General features: G+C 36.9%; 1 protein-coding gene across 1 annotated transcript in view; it reads right to left on the bottom strand.

The window, feature by feature from the left end:
• Window positions 1-20,015, bottom strand: part of LOC140243626 (uncharacterized) — an 85,614-nt gene that overhangs the window by 64,345 nt on the left and 1,254 nt on the right. Inside the window, 7 exon segments of the mRNA XM_072323291.1 lie at window positions 851-1,102; window positions 3,888-4,076; window positions 5,341-5,467; window positions 5,470-5,534; window positions 6,974-7,089; window positions 11,732-11,864; window positions 12,838-12,894. Coding sequence (XP_072179392.1) covers window positions 851-1,102; window positions 3,888-4,076; window positions 5,341-5,467; window positions 5,470-5,534; window positions 6,974-7,089; window positions 11,732-11,864; window positions 12,838-12,894 — 939 coding nt within the window.

Here is a 20,015-nt window from a genome sequence, read left to right as displayed (position 1 = left end):
CTCGATCCGTCTCTTGTTTGTGATTTGAATTATTAATATCATACAGAACTTCGGGTTTCAATCCTTTTGTCACGTTCACATTGCATCAATAAATCAATTTTGGCATTTCTGATCTTTCTCTCTCAAAAAAAAGATACATCATGATGATAACTTCAGCTTTGCAGACATGATTTGGTCAAAATTTGCTGTGAATAAGTAGGTCAATTTTGCTCCACTGAACTTTTATCTTCTTTGACCTGTACAGAAAGCTGTGCAAGACTTAAGCCATTACTTGTCTCGTGGGTTGCGTCTAGACCATTTATCAAGAGCATCTGTGTAAGCAGTATTCGGCAATACAATGTACTGTCTGGGCGAAGTGTCCACTGGAAAATGCTGAACCTTCTGTCCTTTTCTATCACTTGGGATGTCAAAATTGTACTTACAGTAAATTCAAGATTCACAAAATAATTACTCGTAAAAAAAACGACTAATTGTTGTTCGATTGTGAGTTGGGTCACTATCTGTTAATCAGACAAGACAACTTCCATCGTGCATTGTCATACGAAATTTGTTTGGTATTACTAAATAGACAAAGAAGGAAGAACTATCCTGAATCCCTCAACAGAATGGTATTAACTTGACAGATCTCCCTTCTAGTTGGATGTAAAATGATGTTAGCTTTCAAAATCAATTGTAGTTGTAGTTTTGCAGTCCTTCTATCCTGGAGCTGACATTGGACGTCTGCAGTGTGTCTGTTTTAGTTGGCTCGTGGCGCCATTCACTATATAGTAACAGAGCTCTGGGATCATTAGAACATGTGGCCAATGCTATTCCTGTATTTCATGAGGACCTAAATTAGGTCACTGCGTACCTTGTACCGTGATTGTAAACGCACAAGATCCCACGTTTCCGCTATCATCTTCAGCCGTGTATGTGACAATGTAATGTCCCTGGGGTAGTATGGAACCTGGGGTTGGGCCGACATGCGAGACATTTGTGTTATTGGCGCCAGAATTGTCGATGGCTGTGGGCGGGGTCCACGAGGCAATAACTGCTTCCTGTTTCTCAGCGGCATACAGAATCTGTGATGGCGGGCAGTCTTCAAAGGTGGGTGCAGAAGTGTCTGTGCATTGTAAAGTTGAAAGAAGGGATGGAAGTTAGTAAATACAAGAATTAAAGAAAAAAGGGAATCTGGGAAATCAATAAAAACCAGAACAGGAGGAAAAAGTGAATATAAGGAGATGAAAGGAAAAAGTAGAATAAGGAGTAGAAGGAAGACGAGTACACGGAGAACAAAGACCAGGGGGAGGAAGAGATTAGGAGCAGGGTGATCAAATAAATTGAAGTAGCAGTTGCTGGTGAAAGAAGTTGCTGACTGGTAATCTCTATTTGTTACTGTCTTCTTTACAACAATTCACCAGGTAACTGCATTTCAGTACTGCACTTGTGTCCAAAACTCTTAAATCATAAATGTTCGCTTTGTGTCACTGTCACAATCAGAGGGTAGAATCTGCATCTCTTTTTTTTTTCGTACTTTATTCTCCCACGGGAAATAATGTTCTTGACATCGCAACTTTGCTACATAAGACTTACATATGTAACGCATACTCGTTTAGATATTGCTTCATTTTTTAAATTCCTTTCACATATTTTCACTTTCATAAGTGCCTAAAGATGATAAGCATTCAAATTAGATATTCTCTCTAGGTATCGGGCCCCTTTAATGTCTTAGGTTTGATGATAAACTTTATGCACATAGTGTGACTCTATAGGGCATTTTGTGTATCGTACGGCTTGCAATCAGGAAAGCTCGTTGCTAGGTGTCACGCTCCATTGTAGGCAAGACTTGCTATACACATATTTACGTGTTAAAAGCATGCGTTTTCGCTTTTTTCCAGGCATGTAACGCGTTGCCTGAAAGCCAAAGCAGCCATCCTTTCAACTTATGTCAACCTGCCTAAGTTATTCCGCATGCTAGGACTGTTGTACGTTTTAGGGCTAAGTACGTTGGTACTCCTCTCACTAGCCAAAAGTGTCGCCACTTTAACTAGAATAAATAACTAACGTGCAGAAGTTAAATGAAAGTAAATTGATTTTTTACGTTCATCTTACCTATCAATCGATAGCTATCGATTGATATCAATTATAACAGTTATGATCTTGTAACTATTGCAAGGAGGGACTTTTAAAGCAGTAAGTTTAGGAGAGCTGATGAAGTCGGGATGGATAATGGCCATTTATTTACGAAGTTTTACCCCTTTTCGTTACAAGTCACGGATGGGTCTTGCGAGCTACTAAGCAAGAAGATTTTACTCATATTGATAATCATATAATGTCTTTTGAACAAGGCTGAATTCAGAGGATGGTGACATTTTCATTGGAGGGTATCAGTTATCCACGTGCTGATTAATGCGTGTGTAGGAATAATGAACGTGGATGTTGAAGCATAATATAGTGTCACGAAGAATATTATGCTACAAGAACGTTTGGTTTGGTGTTATTCAAAACATTAACTTTTATTTCCGGAACTGAAGTCACTTATCGTTGAGGTTGAGGGAGTTAACCGAATCCGCTCCTAGGACCTGGATCCAAACGACCATTAATAGTCATAGTCTGGATCAACGTCAAGGTTGCTCTTTACCTGCATGCATGGACTCGTCATACCAGAGACACTTCACTGGCGCAGAAATCATCGCCATCGAAAGCTCGCGTTTTGGAGATGACGTAGCTCGGACACAACAACGAACTATTACCATTGGTTACACCAGGGGCTCGTTTCATAAAGATTGATCGTGAGATTTATCGAATGATTGATGCAATTCAAAGTATATCTTTTGGTCCGCTATCAATCATAGGTATTTAAAGTAACTTTATGAAAGAGACCTACCATCGTCTCGTATGCTCCCTATTGATCTTTCGCCTGATTCACAGAGTTGCGCTAGATAAATCGAACATAAGTTTAATCGTAAACCTTTGGATATGGGCCTCAGGTGTTTGTATTGGTCCGTGAGTGTAATGATTATAGGTTTATACCTTTACGAAATAGAGTGTAAGCATAGAACACTTTGGAGTTCCATAGTACGCACTTTTAGCAGTTAAGAGGCTGATAATAACAGCATTTTATTGGTTGTACCTTTGCCGAGAAATTTGACGTGAGAGCGTTGCAAACAAGTAAGGTCATTTACCGCCTCATTTTGCGGTGAAAATTCGTTGTTTTGTTCAAAGTCAAAGCAGTCGGTTTTCTTATCTAAATTGTTGGGGCACTTATAGAAGATAAGACTCCTGACTCTCGATGCTTTGGACAAGGTGTTTTCCCTACCATGCTCCTCTCGACCCAAGCGAATAGATTGGTGCATAATATAACCAACGGCAGGGTAATAATGATAGCAGGGCTCTCTGTTAGAGCAGTGCTAACACTATATCCTATAACCAAACTACCCTGGATAAAGAAGACTACCTTTGAATTATTGTCTAACCTCGCACCAGGGCCACGATGACAGGCGTGTTGTATGTGAGAATACGAATAAACGTGAATTGATAATACACGTCCCCCTCCCCCACGCACCTCTCTCTCTCTCTCTCTCACTCTCTTTTATAGGCTAATCAAATTTTTAGTATGATCATTGCTCGAAAACTAATTATAAGTTTGTGACTGGATCCATGGACTTTTTATTGTTTCCACTCCAACATTAAACTTCACGTTAATTTGAATAACACAATTACTAGATTAAACAAATAATCTGCGTACTTTAAAACAACTCATACTTTCTTTTAAATTGTCTTTCTTGTTTGAAACTGTATTATCAAGCCTAATAGATATCTTGTCATGCTCCAAACTTGAATGTGCTTAGTTTTGTCATTTCATACCGGAAAAGTGACAAAAATGTCTTGAATTGATTTTAACTCACCTTCGCAGGTCGGCAGTAATCCAGTCCAGCCGCTCGCTGTGCAGACTCTGTCCCTGGTCTGGCCCGGTGGAATGCTGTAGCCGCTGTCGCATGTGTACGAGCACACGCTCTGGAAGACGTTTCGATTCGTGCATGTGACTTGTCCATTTTCAGGGGGCGAGGTCACCACTGTCTCTGAGCAGGTCAATTCTAGGTAAATCAATGGTGGGTGTGTAGGAGAACATGGTGTGACATGGAACAAAAGAAGCAGAACAACGGACAGAAGAAGTCCGCACAAAACAGTGGACGGTAAGAAGTCCTTTTAGTTTTGCCCGTAAAGCTTCCAAAAGAATAAAAGCACACACACAACACACACACACACACACACAATTTTCTTTTAAGAGCTCCCTTTCTCAGCCCATCCCAGATGTTGGCATAATGTAGTGACTGCAGAAAATTAAATTATCAATAACATTTCCAGTAGTTATATTAGCGCCTTTTCATATTTCGCAACAGAATATGCTGCATCATCCTTAATTTCGGAATGATGTAATGTTATTTTTCAATAATAGAAAACATGGCTTTGATATCACACTTCCCGTTTATGATATAGGACCTTTGTAACATGTAAAGAGAGGAAATAAAGAAACCAATTTCGGGGACATTCTGAACCATAATTTCTTCATCATTTCATTTTGTCCTTCAGCAAATTACAGCATAGAAATCCCCTTTCCGTCCACTATTGAATTGTTAAGTGATATTGGATCAGAAAAAAACCCAATTTCTGATCGGCATGGTTGTAGATTTACGGTTGCCACGGATCCAGCAATAATGGACATAGCTATTGATATCTGGTGGGTGCACTGCACCCACCTGATCACGAGAGTTGTTTCGGTGGATAGTCCTTAATGAGGCCCCATCCATTTCAATCTTAATCGCTTACGATGGCAGTCTCCTGCATTCAATTCTCTGTTATTTACTGAAAAAATACTGTATATTTTATTTAGGTTTCTGTGTATGTATACTGTCCAATGCAATTGCTTTATGTGTATATGTGTATCTATGTGTGTACTGTTATCGTTTTATTTCACTGCATTTGCAATTCTTTGTCTTTGCGCTTTTAAAATTTATATTCAATTTGTATCTGACTGAATGCGGAAATATATTAAATCAAATCAAAAATCAAATTTCAAAATACTCGCCAAAAAATTGAAACTGAGCTACAAATTGTAATGGCGTTAACGTGGCAAATGATAATAGATGGTATGAGACACAATATGTTTCTAACCTTGGGCTTGAGAGGGTTATATTGATTGATAATGACTTGATGACAAAAAGGTTTTTGTATTTTATAGTTTGGAACATTTTTCACTCCTTGTAATCTAACAAGTACCTGCACGGTGGGTTAAATGTACGTACAGGATTTTTTTGCTAACATTGCTGAGCTACAAAACACAATCGAAAAATTCCCTACCCACGCAATTAGGAGGTGAGCCCGACCACGCAGCGGTCCCACTCTGCTCGACACACGATCTTTCACTCGTGGCGCCATTAAGAGTGTACCCTTGGAAACAGTGGTAATGGCAGATCGATCCAACTACTGTAGATTTCCCTGCGGGCATGACACGTAACCGTTTTGTGGTCCTGACAGTGTAGAGCATTGGATTACTATATAGCGTAATGAAAACAAAAAAGAGAATTAAATTTAAAATCAAACAGCAAATTATAGGGAATACATTGTGAAGAGACTAACAATTCAGTAGGCCTAATACAGGTTGAATCTTGATTAAAGAAAAACCAAGTCAGAAATAATTATTTTTGTGGATTTGGTGACAACACCGATATTAGTAGTACACATCAGCCAGAGTTTGAGAAAAATTGGGCGGTTGATTCAAAAGTTTTTAATTTTCAGAGTTTCGGTGCAGGCATTGCTGGAGTAAAGTGACTACTATGCTCTATATCGTCAGTGTGTACAACAATATAACGTGTTATTATTATTATTACACTGTAAAAACATCGGTGTTAGATTTAAAACCATGGGTGTTAGATTTAACACCATGGGTGTTAAATCTAACACCGATCAAACTTCAATAGAGGACCACACCCACAGGTGTAGAAAATGCACTGCGATGGTGTTGAAAAGTGTTCACCTGACACTTCGTGGTGTTAATTTGACACTGTACCTGGTGTTATTTTGACACTGTACTGGTGTTAATTCAAAAATGACACCACATGGTGTTGATTTGATATTTGTTGGTGTTAATATCAATGGTTTAACACCCGTCCAGCTTCAATAAGAGACCACACCAGCTGGTGTTACTGTGGTGTAGATTTATTTTCACATATTTTCAAAAATCTAGTATTTTAATGTAAAATTCTTGATCGTCTTGTTTAAATTAAAAATCAGCAAGAAGTGCAGTTACTAAGAAACTCTTCAAAAAACAGTTTTAAATTTGAAAATGACACCCGGAGGTGTTAATTTAACACCATAACTGAGCCCCGAAAATTTAACACCAGCTCGGTGTTCACTATTTGACACCGGACTTTTTGCAGTGTATTATTATTATTTCGTTTTATTTATACAGGGTGGCCCCGTCAGTAATCAAGTACTGTTTTCCAGGGGGCCCTGTAAACACATACATACAAGGTAACAAGACAACAAATAACATTTACATAACTCCGAATAGTACATCAAACAGAACAGAACTGTTCATAACATTGGGAAAATGAAGAATGAAACTATATATAACAGTTTGCAACCGGGATGGAAAAAAATCCAACTTACTGTCTGAGTTTATAAAGAAAAATGCACCCCCTATAATTAAATATGAATATATCATATATATCAAAATATACATGCCTGAGAAAAAAAATATATACAACCATTATTTTTTTCTATCAATTTACCAAATCAGAAACTATTATCTACACTAAACTCTTCATTCACTTTTGCATTATACTATTCCGTACTTCAAAATTCAACATTCATTTCTAACAACAAAAATCAACTATAGTCAACATTAATCATCATACAATATCAAACAACAACATACAATCTGCTTCTTCTTCTACCCTCCGCTACAAAGTAAATCAACATGTTTACTTACATGTGACAGTAAACTGGACCTTACAGGTAGAATAGTTTGGGACAGTATCTCTTGCCTGATAACTTATCACATGATAGCCCTCGTAGAAACGCGAACCGGGTGCATTGCCGCTTCGTCTAAAAAAAGGGGGGACAAAGCCAAACAAAGACTACAACACGACATCATACCTTTTTAATAGTACTCAATTGTAGCATATAGTTCATCAAGAGCATTTATTATCATTTTCATGTATTACGCACACAAACACACACACACACACACACACATATATATATATATATATATATATATCCGTCGGGAATATAGTTTGTTGAGGATTGAAAAGTACTCAATGCTGTAAAGCAGAGCATATTAGGCGCAAAATTCACACTGACATGGGACATCCACAAAAAGTCAAACTTAACTCTTTTCAAGAAGGAGTGGCCTGTGCAACCTCTGCCTCGATGAGAAGGCCATCATCATCCGAAACAAAAATGCACTCACTAAAAGGGCCGAACTTATATCCAAATGCAGACACCGGAACAGAAAAACCATCCATGCGTCAAACCGATCCACCGCGCCACATGAGCACACAAACACACCACCTTGTCAGTCTGCCTGAAGATCGCGACAGCGTAAAACCGCCGGTAGCAGACAAGGCACCAAAACACAGGTACGCCTACACACACACACACACACACACACACACACACATATATATATATATATTTATATACGAATGAAAATGGGAAGCATTTTGGCAACGGCCAAAGGCAGCTAGGCCTGCATGTAACCCTCGTTACGACAATGTAGCTGTGGGCATGAATAAACTTGGAATAAATTGGCAGTAAATATCTCAAGAGAAGCCAAGTGTTCCAGGTTATATTCCAATCACTACCTCCGTGCAACAGCTATTAACAAACGTGATACTGATGGGTTTCAAACTCCGCACATTGTGTCCATATCTGGACATAAATCGGATTAAGCACTGCTCTAGAGTAGAGAATTAAGAGTCAGAGGAGGAGAATGAGCTTGACGATCGCAAGCACCATGCAGTACAGCAGATCTGAAGAGGTGAATGTAGGCCTACAGTCAAGAAAACAAGATCAAGACCGAGTTCTAGTGGGACTATTAGTCCCACTATAGAACGCTACTAGCTCTGGCCCTGTTCAGCTACTGATACAGCGTGCATGTGGTTCTACTTCTGGGTCTAACGTTACTGATACTACTGACACTATACATGTATATTGGACCTAGTACGAGCACCACTGCAATTGCGCCTCCTTCCCCACCACAGTCATCTCAGCTGGATCTCAGTCAGCCAACTGCATCTCCAGTGAACATATCTACATCTGTGAGCTTTCAAATGCACGTTCATTTTCACAATAATTATTGTAAAGTGAAAGTAATCTACAATCAGAAATAAAATTTCAATAACTGAAGACACTGATTAGAGTGTTTAAAGGGTGAATTGTCCATTGTTCCGGTTGTGCATTCAAGATTTCATTTGAATTTCTGCGCATTCAAGTTGAAGTTTTTTTGGTGTTCATCTGGATTTGGAGCTCATTTTGTTCTATACGTATGAAACTTGAGTATTTTAGATGTATTTTTTTTTTCAAAACGAAGTAGGAGTGTGGTCTAGACCCTATGGATCTAGAGCTAGAACGTTTAATACTAGTAGGCCTATGGTTTATTATGACAAGCAGTACTAGAAATGCAGAAGTTAACACTACTGTCACTAGATCTAGATGCATAAATATCTAGTAGACCTACGCAACATGCATTGATGGCCTAGGTCGAGAAGTCTATTTACTATAACAAATAGTGCATGTTCCATTGATACATTAGTACTGGGCTATAGAACTCCAAATACGATCCCTCGTGCAGTTCTATTCAAACAAAACAGCACTTGGGATAATTTAATGTTTGTCGTTCTACAATCTAGTATAGTGCACCATAGAACATGCATTATGTGTATAATTAATGTGTATATATATATAATATGTTCAAGTTGCTATAGTCATATTATATTATATATATGTGACTCTGCACCTCAAAACAAACAAAAAGTCGCCAGACATGAATTTGTAGTTAAGACCATATTCTGAAAGAGCAGACTTTAAGCTTTAAAATGATGTATAACTCAAATCAAATGGACTCTCCTAACCTATCTAAATATTGGAAAGAAAGCACAAACTCAGGAAAAGTGTGAACTGAGAAAAGAGGCGCTGAAGTGCAGTGTCTATTCAAGCGCTTAATCTTTACCAAACCGTGCTGGCTGTGCGATGAATGGGACAAAAAACAGGAAGTAAACCACCAGAGTAACGACAATGAAGAGATTATCAGATTACACTGAAATTAAGCATGCCTCATTAACACATTCTGTCCATAATTAATGCCAACTTTCAAAGCAGTAGCACTACCTTTTCAAAAGTTATTAGAGTTGAAAGTGAAGAGTATGGACAAGGTTTTTCAGAAATGAAAAAGGGATTCTAAAGACACACCTAATCACACTATTCTACCAAAAATGTTCGAGATAAACTGCTAAAAAAATACATTTTCCAGCCCGTTTTATGATACCAAATTTTAGCATAATGTAAAAGAAGACCCGCTCTTTCAGAAAATATGAAAAAGTCAAGTTCGGCTAGGTTGACCCATTTCACTTATTTTCAGTCCTCACGCAAAATCAGTGTGTGCGACTTTATGTTCGTTTTGAGGTGCACGGTCACATATATATATAAATAATACATATATTATATATATATATATATATATATATATATAATACATATATATATATTATTATATTATAACGTTATACATACATATAAGTTGGTATAGTCATATTTTTGGATTGGGGGGGGGGGCAATTTAGAGAGTCTTGGACTTTGTCGAAGAACCTACCTGTATCTATCTATATACACACACTAGCAATGCACGTACACCACAGGAAAACGGTACTATTTGAATAATCCACAACTTAAATGAAAGCGCACGTTAATTCCAATATGGAAAAATATCGGCATGTTGAGATGAGGTTATGCGGAGGAAATACCACGTAAACTTTGGTAAACCTTGGAAACCAGAGTGTAAAACGATATTTGTGTGATTGCTGAGTAAACATTTCTAAATGATTTCATGACAGCAGGGTAGGGTTGAATATTATCGTCCTGAAATAATTATTGCTAGAGGCAGACTGAGATCTTCAACTCAAATCACAACTTCATTAATACGTGAAGGCCTAATGGGAAGTCACGAAGATAATTTCTCTAATATCAAAGTTTTCGCAAATGATGATGTTGGGATGAGAAGTAAATCAGCCTTTGTTTGTTGTTGTTGTGGTTTGTTTTTTTTTGTAGTCGTGGCAATTATGTCCATGCCCTCTGACCAACATTGCGCTACCTTTAATGAAGTCTTTATAGATGGTCCATGCACGTCAATTTCAATGTATTTTCATATTTCTCAATGAAAACACTATAATCAGATATTACAAAGTGATATGATACATGATACCCGGCTAGAATGCACAACAGATTTTAAGAAATATACAACATGATTATAATTAATGCAACTTATTTTTTGGGCTCTATGTATAAAAAACTGAAGAAATATGATGGAAAACTCTGATCAAGCAAGCTTGTTAAGCGTAGGTCTCAATTTTGAAGTGTAAAAATCGAGATAAGGGGCCGGATGGAATAGATGACCAAAATATAGAAAACGAAAAGAATAAACAAGAATATCCGTGGAAACAGCAGGTTCTACTCAAATACTGATGAGGAAGGCAAACAATAAAAACAATCAAACCCCACCCTGCAGGCTATTGAACAGCTGTTTTAACAATGCTGACAAAGTGCAATAATGCAATCTAAATAATTGGAAAAAGTCTACGTTTGGATCTTGGATCTTCAAGAAGATACGAGGGAAGACGTGATAAAGGAAATATTGATACTAACATGAACATCTTTTTATTCTCCTAGCCATCAGAAATGAAATAACCACAATAAATCAGTAAACTGTTGTAAACGTATCCGGGAGTAGGAAGAAAAATACTCGTACAGAGCTTCGTTTTAGACATATACGAGGAAGACATATTAAAATCCCACAAATTTCAACCCTTTTCTTCTTTTTTTTTTCAACACAACGATCTTAGTTTGCTTCCGGCTCAGATTTCTTTAGCCATGTCTGGAGTGTTCGTGTTCGTTACGTGGGCGATCATTGCATTAGTCCAGACTTCGCACATTATACGTGCAGATACTTATGGACGTGAACGTTGGTCTCGCCCAGCAATATAACACCAGTACCGAACTTGAAATGACAAAGGTGATAATACCCAGGGGCTAGTGATGGCCAATGAGAAAAACAAACAAAACAAAACAAAACAAAACAAACACGTAAATCGCTAACGACACCGAACTTGAGATCTCCCAATGTGTTTCACACCGGGGTGAATGTTATGTTACGTTATTATGTGTGTGTGTGTGTTCAAATCATAAAATGATGAGTTTGTTCATATGAACAAGATCTTGAAATGACCAAATTTGTTTGATTACAACTGAAGCATTTTCATGTCTAAATTTGTTTGTGCTCTCAGGCGTTAACTGTAGGCCTAATCAACTCCGGCTTGTCAGATTTCTCATAAATCTGGCAGACAGCATCACTTTGTTTTGTGCTTCGTATCAGATTCCCCTACTCATTGAAATATCTCTTTACAGACATGTGGTAGATTCCAGAAAGAACTATTTTTTTTTAGTGATCGAAAGTCTTCAAGTCGACTCTTACGCAACGGTGACAGGGGGCGACTTTGTATCCGAAGCGGTAGGTTCGTTCCATCTCACTCTCACCGGCACCGAGGTAGCAGTAATTGTCCCCAAATTCACTGGACAACCCACATTAAATCTAGGCGCGGTCCTGTCTGTTGAGAACAAAATTTCAGTTGGCCTACAAGTTAATTTTGTAATCCGTCATTCTTTGTGGCCTTTAAAGACACTTAAACGTGCACCCCTGTAATAATTCAAAGAGTTTAGATCAGACTACACGCTGTTTTTTTTTTTTTTTTGTGTGTGTGTGATAAGTTTTGAAGCACCAGTGTGTTATGCACACGATGATTATGAAGCTGGTGCGTGGTATTTATGGACTTAATGAAACCTTTGTTTATCTACGATAAATTAAACGCATGGTTCACCATTGGGAGCATTGATTTACAAAGAAAAATAATGTTCTAGTCATCCCATTTGATGCATATGTGTAGGTCAATTATATTACAAAACATCCTGCCATGTGAAAATAAAGCCCTCAAAAGAAATATCACAAGTTTTCTTATTATACCGTAACTGTAGATGATTTTATCTAGAAACAATTTCATTACAATTGTTCACATTTTGTACCTTTGCCAATACTTAACACTGAATAATTATGATGATTAATCTTTGGTTTTAATTATTTGGTTCTATTACTGATTCATTTTAGAACTATTTTAGAATTCTAATAGAACTCTTTTAAAGCACTAAACAGGGACCGCGGAACCGGGGGGGGGGGGGGGCTCACTTTCTTCCCGTCTAAGCGGGTAGAAGGGGGTCTTGACCTTGACTCCCCCCCCCCCCCGTCCCGCAGCCCCTCCACACTGCAAAACCTTCCGCGGCCTCTGCTAAAGCTGGGTTTTTGTTTCATCTGCAAATGGTAAATGATGACTTTAAATCTTAGACTTCATTTTTCAGTTTCTCCAATGCCCATTGAATGCAGGTAGTGAAAAAGAAAACTGTGGAAAAACGAATTATAGTAGGCCATCGTTTAAAAGCACGCAACAGAGCTTACTGGCTTTTCCAAATGTGCAATATGTTATGATATAATATGCATTTAGGCCGGGGGGGGGGGGGGCAGTAACTTACCTGGTGGAGGTGGTGGCGGTGGTGCTCTCCTTCTTCTCCTTCGTCTCCCCCATGATTCTGGACGAAAACAGTTTTACAAATACAATTTAATGGATACAGAACAAAATTAAAGAATACATGAATGAACTAAATGAACGAAAACATTAAAAAAATATTCTAATGCTGAGGTTAAAAGAAAGAATAGCTTAGAAGTAAAGATACACATGGATGGCAGGGAGAATATTAATGGATAAATATTTATTAGAGCTAAAGCAACACATACGATACTCTACATCGTCAGATAAATTTTGTCCAAGCTTTTGCAATAAAGGGTAAAAAAAAAAAGATTACATAAGTCTGTAATGCTTTTGCCTTATGCACTGTAGTCTTTGAATTTAAGTTTGACTGTTTATTGATATTTCTGTTAAAATCATACATAGAGGAATACAGCATATCTAACAAGGAATGATTTAGAAATATAAAAAAGAGAGGAAGAAAAGGGGGAACAGAATGTAGAAATATGTCATAGTGTACCATTCATACAAATGAGTCGGCAAAAAATATTGAATATAACGAGCTTTAAATATTACTGCAACAATATCGTCTAGTCCTGCAAGATATTTCAAAAGCTAGGAGGGACCTTTTCTATCATCAGGCGGAAGTTAGATTCAAATAGTTTCTCTTCTACATCAGTGAATATTCGTCTACAGTCATGAGCGTTATAGTGCTTGGTAAAATAAAGGTTTCTTTGCAGATGAAGACAATACTTCAGTTTATTTTGCTCCGTCTTTTTACTTCAAATATCATGGCATTTTCTAATTTCTAATTGTAAATGCCTTACTTTCACTAATTATAACTTGCTACATTCAGACGTTTTTACCCAAAGAGTAATATGTTTTGCGAATTTTTGTGAATATAATGTTACATGTACTGTTTTAAATACTTGATGGAGTTACTCGTTATGCTTCTGTATTTCATCATACTTGAAGAATAGAAGTAATACTTTCTCATAGTATACCCTTTTACATAATATTGTTCGATGAAATATCGCAGTCTGCCCCGAATTCGACCATTTCAGGTTAGTTTTTACGTCAAAGCAAAAAATAAGGAATTTACCCCCTTTTTTTTGGTTGATTATGAGGTGTTGACGGTCAATATCTATTTATGACAACTTTCTTGTAATGGTTTTGTGCTCTACGAGGTCAAACGCTTTTTGCAAGTCAACAAAATCCGGCAAAGTATTATGATGTAATCTTTAATGCATCAGTCATTTTTATAATCATAGTGATGCGTGTGATATTTTCAACATTTCTTTAGGGCAATGAATATTTTTCAGAGTTATATCCATTCTCCATACCTTTGATAGGATATTCACATAACACCCTTAATTTGAATGCTGCTCTGGGAAAGCTCTGACATTTTTATGGTATCATTATTGAAGTTTTAATTCTCACATTGTGTGTACTGTTTGAACTGATTTCTACGTACTCTGTTACTCTGGACAGCTCTATCCTTTCTTAAATGTTCTTTTTTTTGCATACTGGGTAAACATTTTTCACAGCGAAGAACAATGTTCTGTGAGTGTTGCAAACTGTTACCTTCACTTAGTTTTACTCTGTCGGCTATGTTTGTCGTCAATACGTCATGTACATGTGGTGAAGTAATTTATATAATATCATTGTCGATATGATGATGATGCTTATAATAATGATAGTAACAATAATAATGATGATAATAATAATAATAGTAATTATTATTATTATTACAATTATAGTGATAATGATAGCAATAATAATAATAATAATAATAATGATAATGATTATAATAATAATAACACGAATAAAAATAATAATAAACATCATCATCATCATCATAATAATAATATTAGTAAGGGTAGCCTCTTCAGTGTTCAATTATTATTAGGCCTAGCGTTGCCAGGTACCCATTTATACACCTGGGTCGAGAGGGACGAGGTGGGTAAAAACATCTTGTCCAAGGACTTAAGCACTGGGCGGGATTCGAAGTAGGGTCCTCTGATTGGGAGTCGGGATTCTTTTCCACCATCAGTGTCGTATCTTTATATACGGCACTGTGCCACTATGCCCCAGGACAACCTGACTCTTCATATTTCAATTTTTATATAGATATTACCACCCACAGTATTTCACATTCTCTTGATCTAATGTCTAAGGAGCATAAAACATTACCTAATAAACTTTTATTGACATTATAATCTTTTTATGGAGAAGAACTCGCCCACATGATCATTTTCAAATCTAATCTCTGAGATTTGCCGCCATTATGCTTTAGAAAACACGCACTTCATATAACAGCTCGTTTGTGATAGTCAAGATACCCAGAATGACAAGACAAAAAAAAAATCATTGTTGCATTCATTATAGAACTATATGGGTCAGAATTTTGATCGATGTACAATTGAGCCAAAACAAGGCGAAATTTAAAAAGTAGGAAATTCTCCAAATCATTTATCTTACCTGAAAGAGTATAACTCAAGCTTTAATATGAACCCAATTATACTGGGATTTTCCCAGAGGAACAAGTTTTTATTCACCGCGGAAGTTTACCATGTCCAGAGTAGCGAGCGTCCGTGAGGAATAGTACTGCATATACATTTGAATACCATTTAACATAGTTTGCAAAGATCTGATTCAGTTGAAAATCGTAACGAAATATCTTAAGGGACATGTGTACGTGTTGGCAGAATATTAAGCTTGTACTCTTAACCTGTACGTAATGATAGACAACTGATGATTTAAGCAAATTCGTCATTTCTGTTAAAATATTGCTCTTCCGCTAAACACTTTCTCCACTTTACGCGCATGTTACAGAAACTCAATATTTTGACCTCTTATTTCACTATCCCATACTTTAATCCCACTCCCAAATAATAACATACCGTTTTTAAGATGTATCGGATCTAGGCAGTCTCTATAGCCCAACAAACATAGCATAGTTTTCATCACGGAGGTTCGCATATAGCTCACGGACGTTCGGAACAAACAAGATATTGAACAATGCAGCTCTCTTGAGTTGGAAACGCTTTCTACTCACAACAAACACCAATTTCATGTCGAGAACAAACTCCTCTACAAAATCCTGAATAGATATTACCAATTCTCAACTATAAAAGCTTGTTTATCTTCTCATACTGAGGAATCAAAGAAAACAATTTTGCCATCTCTCGTAAATGAACGTACAAACGTACGTGTAATCTCAGTGACGTAGTCCATCCTTGAAAACGAATAGATTTATCAAAATTTCGTTACCACGAAGTAAAGATTCAGGTCCTAAATCTGTTATCTAAAGTCTCCAATGCAAGATTTGCTTATAATGAACATGGTCACAGCTAAATATGACAAAGAATTAACATACAAAAACAAAAGAAATGTACTCCGTTATAGAAATACGAAGTTTACCTGGGGAGGGCAAACGAATACGTTAGGAAGAAATCCCTCTGCGTTTGCTTCTTGTGTTACACACTGTTACCGAGGAGAATTTGTGTTATTATATTAGTCAGAAATGATTATTATGTTCGATAATGCGAAGTTTCGTCATAACAAGACACAATAAGTCCTTATAATTTGGATGGATGTTTGTGACTTCGATATTATACAATATGGTTTGTTATAACAAACATTTTGTAGCGCGTCATTTAGGAGGCTGTTTATTCAGACAGTTTGTCAATCCGAAAATTGACAGAGTTCGTATAATCATGAAGCTTTTTTATTCGGTAAATGATAGGAATCTCCGAAGGTTAATCGAAAGGTTTATTAATTGGAACATGAAAAATCAGCTTCGCTTATCCAAATGTTGAGAAACAAGTTAACAACCAAATCCTCTAATTTCAAAACCTCATGATAACCGTTTTCACCTAAACGAATATCAGGCCCATTCCACTTTTAGAAGAACGGATCTAAAAATAATGATCCTTAATATTTCATTTTCGGATTAACAAACTTTCGGAATAAGAACATTTTTGATAAGAAACCTCCTGGATTAACTACAATTTTTTTTTCATTTTCTGAAAAAACAAACCTTTGGACATTCGGAGTAACGAATCTTTGGAAGAGCGAACGTATCAAAGTGCAACCTTAAACCTATTCTTAATCATTACTTTTTTAGCATGTGTTTTCAAAGTATTAAAGCACAAAAGCACAAACAAATTATTGACGATCTCTCTGTCTCTTAAATGTAAAATGAAAAAAAAAAATCTTGCAAAGAATTACAAATTAACAGTGCTTTTCATTGATGAGTATAGAAAAAACACCATGTCATGATAAGTGGAGGATTTGCGTGTTTTCATCAGACAATAATTGCATACTGCATTATTTTTGTTCGCTTGTGACGGCATTTCGATGAATGAAAAAATAAACAAACCAAAAAAACTTCTCCAGAGGAATTTGGTATAACAGGAGTGCACTGGCAATTCTTTTCTCTGTGTGTTGGAGCTCGATCCCTTCTCTGTTTCTTCTCATTTTCATTCAACTGCTTCCACGTCCTTTTGAAACTTTTCCGTTTCTTCTTCAACACATGCCCATTACAGACTTCTTCCGTCATTATCCTGAATGTGATTGCGTAGCACTTTTCGGATTTGTTTTGTTTTGTTTTATTTTTGTTTTCTGTTTGGTCGCAGCATGTTCAGGCTACTTAGGGAATGAGAGAAAAATCGTCGTGAAGAGAAAAATAAGAATGAATTAAGGCATTTAATAGCATGACAATTACAGCGAACGTCCGTTATGGAGACCAAAACTGGATGTGTTCTGTTTGAGAGGGCAGCTACCATACTCAAAAGATAAACACTTGGAGCATCTGTCACTAAAAAGTGGCACTGTTCTTCTTTCTCCTACTATGTAATCCATTGACTTATTCTACCAACGAACATCCGTGACCAAAACGTTTTCCGTTTGTTATTACAGGTAAATTGAGTGCTGAACGTTATCCACTTTTGGGTATGAGCGACTCGGTGATTTGGTAATATTTTCAAGTAACATTAACTTGATGTGCAGTGATATATTTGTAATTATCAGAAATTTCCTTTCTCGGACAGAACGTCCGTGAGCGAAACTCTCAGAACCTGTAACAGTACAAATTGTCTCCAGAACCTCATTAGAAAGAAATTTAAATGCACAGAAATTACAGATTATGCAAAATTCCATTTTCCTATAACTTTGTTTTCAGTGTTAAGCTGTTTTTGTATAACTAGAGGGAAAACAAGTGTAAAATTGTGAGTAATTTTTCAACTGTTTGTTCATCATGATCACATAACGCCTTAAAAATTCTGAAACTACTGCTCTAAACTCATTGTTTACTTTGTAAAACTTTATTTGTCGCTATTGGAGCCAAAAGTTTTAAAGAATACAGGACACTTTTGGTACAAGTTATCCCTATCGGTGGGATTGCATACGTCACGGACGTTCGCTGGAATTGTCACGGACGTTCGTTCTACTACTAGGGTCATGTTCCAGGACGGATAACTAATCGGCAGAGAGTACCTAGCCTTCCTAACTCTTTCAAAAATTTGAAAAGGTATTGTAAATGCAAATTATAAGAAATTTGACATCCTAACAACATATGTATTGCTCAGAGGGGGATCAGGAGGTGAATTTTCAGAGAAAATATTAATTTTTTGCTTGGTTTTCGGTAAATTGCATGGTCCAATAACTGCGGACGAGCCTCAGTCCGCTCCAAAAATGACATGCAGCTCCTTGGCTAGAGAGCCAAAGGTAAAATGTAGCTTCGCCATCAGAGCAAGATGGTGTCCCACTCGAAAACGTTTTAATTGTCACGGACGTTCTTTTTTTCTCGGAGGTTCGTCTAAAAATATAATTTCGGTACCTATTTGACAAAGGATGGACAGAAACTCAAAGCAAACATATCATCGTGTGGCTAGATCTTAGTTGATTACGACTCAGAACAATATCGCCAATAACGTTTAATGGGCTATGATCTTTATTAGAACATAGCGGAAGCACGTCCGTGACGAAAACTGAGTATAATTTTGTATAAAAGAATGTACGTCCCATGTACAGCCAGCAGACGTACAATTTTTGCAGGATATGTTCATCAGGTGAAACACCAAATTTTCGTATACATTACAGTTGGGACAACAAAGTAGAATTTGCAGCAGCGGTAGAAATAAAAGCATAACGGACGTTCGTCTGTTTAGGGCTTTGATATTTCAATTGTTCTCTATAATTTCATACGTGCTCATAAAGTTCTTATAATTTTGTGGTACATACCCATGATATGTCAGATCCAGAACATGGTCAGATATTAGATGCCACGTACTATAAAAAGGCACATCATTAGTTTGAAAAACAAAAATCTTAGTGAAAATAACGTTTTTACCGTATTTTTACGCTTTAAGTCCTTGTCAAATGAAAAATATCAGGCAAAAGTCAACCAAACCATACATTTCCTGAAAGGAAATTTACCAATCTTTGAGATGACATGAAAAAATCTGGTTTCTTAGATCATCCTCGCGTGTTCTAAGGGAAAGAATGTCATAAGGTGCGAAAATTGGCAATTGTACATCGTTCAAAAATTCTCACCCATATATATAAGTGATATCACAAACCGACAGTGATTACAAAATGACAACAGCACTGATACTTTAAAAAGGAAAAAAGAAAAAAAAATCGGATCTCTATATCGACGGGCAAGGGACTGTGGAATTTGGGGTCAGAGCTTACGGGCTATAAAAACCGTTGTAAATGACGTCATCGATCATACTATTTCTGCTAGGATTATCCTGAAGATCGGTGATTGAGACAGCGTTTGCGCGAACTACGGGAAAAACGTAACTCTGCGCCTCAGATACGATCACTTCAAAGTTGTTAATATGTCTCAATATGCCTACCGTACCGAGACTAAATGCAACTTAGCTGAATGGTAATAAGACTATTAAAAGTGATCAATTGTCTGTGTGGATAAGCCTACTAACCAAAGTGGATGGAGCCCAAGTGCTTATTAGTCGAACTGGTAATTAGACAAAATAAGTAATATTGTACGAATGAGGAAAAATACGAACGAATGTTTAAAAGATAAATAGGCGATTAGACAATCTGGCAGATAGACTTATTGGCTGATTGCAGACCAATCACAAATATTATTGGATATCAGACAAAATGGACATAGTGTAATTGGTAATTGGACGAAATAGTGATATAGGCAAGACT

The sequence above is a fragment of the Diadema setosum genome, chromosome 20, assembly GCF_964275005.1.
Source record: "Diadema setosum chromosome 20, eeDiaSeto1, whole genome shotgun sequence".
Lineage (NCBI taxonomy): Eukaryota > Metazoa > Echinodermata > Echinoidea > Diadematoida > Diadematidae > Diadema > Diadema setosum.
Note: the sequence above shows the minus strand (reverse complement) of the source record. Positions and strands in the feature narration are given on the sequence as shown.